This window comes from Pteropus vampyrus, unplaced genomic scaffold (assembly GCF_000151845.1).
Source record: "Pteropus vampyrus isolate Shadow unplaced genomic scaffold, Pvam_2.0 Scaffold1000000934, whole genome shotgun sequence".
Classification (NCBI taxonomy): Eukaryota; Metazoa; Chordata; class Mammalia; order Chiroptera; family Pteropodidae; genus Pteropus; species Pteropus vampyrus.
The window spans coordinates 1-4,812 of NW_011915336.1; the positions used below are offsets into that span (position 1 = coordinate 1).

Here is a 4,812-nt window from a genome sequence, read left to right on the forward strand (position 1 = left end):
CTTAAAAAACCCTAATTATCTAAGGTCTTGTATCAGAGAAAATAAGCAATGAGTTTCCAAAGATACTAAGTGAAGATACTTTTAAACATTTTTTTTTTTTTTTTTTTTTTTGCGGAGGGGGAGGTATAAAGCAAGATTTAAAATACTCAGAGTCTCTTCTAAGAAGTGTGTGGAAACCTCTATGTTTCGTGGGTCTGGACCCTATAGCTTGCCGGAACCCAGCTAGCAGTGGGCCTTTCCCTGTGACTTATTTTAACTACTGCTAAGGGTTGATCTTACATGTTCTCACCACAGGCCAAAATGACTGGTCACTGTGTGAGGCGACAGATGTGGTAGTTAGCTTGATCGTGGTGATTATTTCATGACGTAAACAGACGTCAAAATGGCAAGCTGTACCCCTTAAACACGTGCAGTTCCTATTTGTCAATGATACCCCAATAAAGCCGGAAAAAAACAAATTTCAAAAAATAAAAAAAAATATGAGAAGACATTATATAGAAACTAACAATGGAGAAAATGTGTCTAGTTAAAAGATGATTCACTGAAGAAATTGAATAAAATTGAGAAATATCAGAGAAGAATAATCAAGATACTTCCGGCCATAAGCAACGAGGAAACTGAGCTAAAACATGGAATCAGCCTCAGGGGGCTTCCATCGGGGGACACCGGGTAACAGTCGGTGCCCAGCTGGATTCCAGAGAGACAGTGGCAAATGATGTGAGCTCTATTCTGAAAGTAGCTGTACTTGGGGGAGACTCTCCCAGACTACAACACAGGAAGAGAAAACCCAAGCAGAAAACGTCAGTCGTATTGAGTAGAAGAACCAACGGGCAAGGTTCTCATCACTAGAAGTTGAACTCAGAGAACCAGAGAAGAAGAAACTATCGAATGGAAGAGTCTACGGTCTGCACGGCAACCCCTGGATTCTTGGGTCGAGTATATCACATACTGGGGTCGGTCAAAACACGAGAACGGGTAAGGGACAACTGCCAGGGCGAGAAGTACCAGGGAACGGGAACGTCCCAGATGTCCAGAGCACACATAAATTCGATCAGTCAGGATGGGAAGACCTCTTCAAACACAAGTCATTCAGCACAGAGACCAGACGAGGCCTCATGCTGCTCCTAGACTAAGGGCGCCCCAAACCAGCCTTAGTGACGTTTAAAGACAAGCCTCGAATGGACCTGGTTGACTCGTGACGACCTTAGCCTTCCCAAACAAAAGAAGTCCTTGAAGTCGCCAAGCCCAAGACCCAAGGTGCACTTTAGGGCAGGGGTCACTCAGGTGCGTGAACCTGTTCCTCTCGGCCTCATCATCGCATCCTATCGACTCCCATTGGATCTGGTTGCTGTGCTGAAGCGCGGAGCCCCCTCCGCTGGCTTCCTGGGCTCCCGCAAGATGCTCACACCCGTGGGCGATGGTCAAAACCGGTGTTCTTTACGCAGAAGACAACAGACATCCCTGTTGTGCCATCAGGCTGATGATACCACTTTATGATTATGGGCATCCACTTTGACGTTCTTTTACTGGTTTTTCTTCACTAATGTCTATCAAGAGGCTCATTTGTTTTTTCAAAATACGTATCGAAAAGAATTGTGTGTGTACTCATACACGCTAGGGAAAAATGAAACCAAATAGGTCCATCGACAGAATAAAAGTCGATGTCCACATCTTGCCACAGGAAGAGGTGAGTTTATAGGTGAATATTAGAAAATCACAGACAGACTGGGACGTCAGACCAGTTTACTTACTAACAGCGATGCACTTGGGAGGTGGGTCCCAGCCGCTCTCCGTGCAGGTCAGTGAGCTCTGCTTATTTTGAAGAGTGAAGCCTGGGTAGCAGTCGACTTTTATCGAGTCACCCTGTATGTGTTTTGTTTGACGGGATGGAGAATATCCATTTTCCAAATAATTGAAAATACATTGTCCTAAGAAACATAAAATGATCATTAAAAAAAAATTCATACATCTGGTCAAAATAGCAAATTAAAAATTATCTTTACAGTATTTAAATTGGAATTCATAAGCATCCAGAAATCATACAGCGCTTACGAAAAACTAAAGCTACTACCCAGTGTTCTTTAAGAAAGAAAAGTGAATATTCAATATCACTTGTCTGTAGTATTTATAATTTAAATATGTGTGAATGATATAGGTATTCTGGCACAGGATTCTTAGCTCTCCTGTTTTTTAATGAAATGCTCCTCAGACGAGGAAGAACCTCCATCGCTTGTTACGCTCATAGGACTCGTCCCCTGACCTTGCTTTCGTCACACAGGCGTAGCTGTGCGCACGTGTGTTTCTCTCCACTCTGAAATTCGTAGTCGTGCACTGTTACGAAGGGGTTTGCTTACTGCGGCAGGGCACTGCTGGGGACCATCCAGCCCGTGTACAAGAGATGCGGTCCCAGAATTCTTGTGAATCAGTCACAAAGCCGGCATCACAGGAATAGTAAAACCATCTTCCTACAGTTACTGGAAAGTATAGACTGTACACAATTTCACGATATAGGCTTCCATGTTTTATTTTCGGAATATCACATTGTTTAACTGGCAATTAAAACAAACAAAAAAACAGCGTGAATAAGGTTTCACCTTAATATCAAACGAGAGATACATCGTTCAGTGGTGAATTACATTCTCTCATTAACATAATGACACTCGTCGCATTAGGGTTTCTAGGACAAAGAAAGTGAAGAAATTGGTAGAAATAAGGCGTGTTTGTGATCATTTCACAATACGTACAAACATCGAATCCTTGCGTGGCACACTCGAATGTAACATAATGTTGTATGTTGATTTGGTCTCGATAAACTGATTAATAAACACGTGATCGTTTTGTACATGACTGTCACACACGAGCCAGCTGTCTCATGGTGATAAGAGCGCCCTCTCTGGGGTCACACTGGAAGATCCACTCGGCCTTCGGCTTCGAATATGCCTGGGCTTAAATGTCGGCATTCTTCCCCAATATTTATGTTCCGCTGTCACAATCATATCATTTAGTTGTGACATCACAATTATATTAGTGAGAGAAATAGACAAGTACACACACGTACATGTTTAACACTGAAGAGCCAAAAAATGGGTTTCTCACTTACAATGATATGGTTTTTTCCGACTTGTCATTGGCTGCTTTGTAAAAGCAAAGAAGCCTCGAAAATCCTCTGCTTTGCATTGACATAAGGCAAACATTTGGACCTTCCGGGTCTCCATTTTTGCGTGTTTCAGAGAAAGCAATTTCAGAGTTAAGAAGCAGGTCAAGACGTGCCTGGAACTTACAGCTGCATCGTGGAGGCGGCTCCCAGCCGGTTCTCGTGCATTTGGCCGTGGATCCTCGGGTCACGGGATAAAAGCCATCTTTGCACCAGTATGTGACTTCATCCTCGAGTCTGTATGTGTTCCTTTTAGGACTGTAGCCACCATTTGCAATATGTGGAGGATCACATGTCATTTCTGTAAAAGGATATGTGGGTAACGCAGTCATCACGATATTCCCGTGAAAACAGTCAAGGTCACGAAAGTAAAGGGAGAGGGCGTTGTGATTCTGTCCTTACCCCTCGGCCAGTGGCGTTAAGCGAGCCCGGCCTCGTGTCCCTCCCCGACATCTCTGGTCCCCTTGACCACAATTCTCAGCCGATGTATTATGTCCCCTGCACTCTCGAATCTGCTTTCTCCAAGGCCATCGCATAGGACACGATGTGGCCGTATGTGGCAATGACAGCGTCATATGCCCCTCCGCTGTTCTTCCCATGGCCCTCACCTCTTGGCTCCTGAAGTTCCCTTAAGGGCTGTTGACAAATATCCTGAATCGCTTATTTGACTTGCATAGGGTAATGAAATGAATGTGGCTCGATTTGCAATAATCCTTTCCTAATAAAATATTATGCCTTTTAACTATTGTAGAAATGTTTTTATATTGGTGCCATACTGTATTTTTGACTCTAAACCTGTGTTGAATGTTCCGCATTGCCTGAAATCCATTTATCTGTCCCTAATTTACTTCCTATTCTATCTCGCAACGTAAGTGACCAACAGTCTCCCCATTTTACTCGTCCCCTAACACAAATGTCCTTCGTCAACAGATAATAAGTCCGCGCGGTCACAGAAAACTCAGCCTAACAGCTGTGGGTTCCCTCCGACTTCTCCATATTTTTTTTAACACTGGCCGTGTCTGAACTTAAGCCTTTCCCTTGGTCTCTGATGATAAGGATGTTTTCTTCTTACCCAAGCTGGCTTCTCCAACCTTTCTTTCTCCTCTACGCCACTGTTCGTTCGTCCCTTGCCCGTATTTTCCTGACCACTCTCTGATGGCTGTGCGAGCTTCTCCAGTTTTCAACTCCTCCTACAACCCTTCGTCCGCATTCACCTGACGTGCTGCCTGGCTTCTCCGCTTCACAACCGAGATCCTTAAAAATGCCATTTCACCACTGCTGTGCCCCGCTTTCAACCTCCTATTCAGTTTTCAACCTACTGCTCTCTGACCTCTGACATCTCCATGTGCCGGCACTGCCCTGACAAAAGCCACCAATGTCCTCCAGTGTCCAAATCCCCAAATCTTTGTATTCTACATATCACAGTGGCCAGTGCACATTATGGGCTCCTGAATCATTCGTTGAACTGAATAGATAAAAATCCTCTGTGACGTTTGGCACAGTGGATCCCTGACGTTTTAAAGTTCTCCAACGCCTTATTTCCTAATGTTCTCCTACGTCTCCTTCTCTTGGCCTGAACAATACTATTTTATTTCATTTATCCGACTTATAGCTGCCCCTCTCTCTTCACGCTACTTAATCTTCGGTCCCGCGAATTC

At 44.1% G+C, this 4,812-nt stretch overlaps 1 protein-coding gene across 1 annotated transcript; it reads right to left on the reverse strand.

Annotated features, from left to right (window-relative positions):
• Positions 1–1,728: 1,728 nt before the first annotated feature.
• Positions 1,729–3,503, reverse strand: LOC105311158 (complement factor H-like). Its single transcript, XM_011387179.2, has 3 exons — positions 3,282–3,503; positions 2,355–2,549; positions 1,729–1,928 (listed from the first exon to the last, which is right to left on the reverse strand). The coding sequence occupies exons 1-3, from the start codon at positions 3,484–3,486 to the stop codon at positions 1,744–1,746; spliced, it is 585 nt and encodes a 194-aa protein (XP_011385481.2). The 5' UTR covers positions 3,487–3,503; the 3' UTR covers positions 1,729–1,743.
• Positions 3,504–4,812: the final 1,309 nt, after the last annotated feature.

Coding starts and splice junctions, on each gene's coding strand:
- LOC105311158 (XM_011387179.2), bottom strand. CDS start 3,486: ATGACTGCGTTACCCACATATCCTTTTACAGAAATGACATGTGATCCT. Junction 2,550..3,281: donor GCCGCCTCCACGATGCAGCT/GTAAGTTCCAGG, acceptor TTTAATTGCCAG/TTAAACAATGTGATATTCCG. Junction 1,929..2,354: donor CCCAGCAGTGCCCTGCCGCA/GTAAGCAAACCC, acceptor TATGTTTCTTAG/GACAATGTATTTTCAATTAT.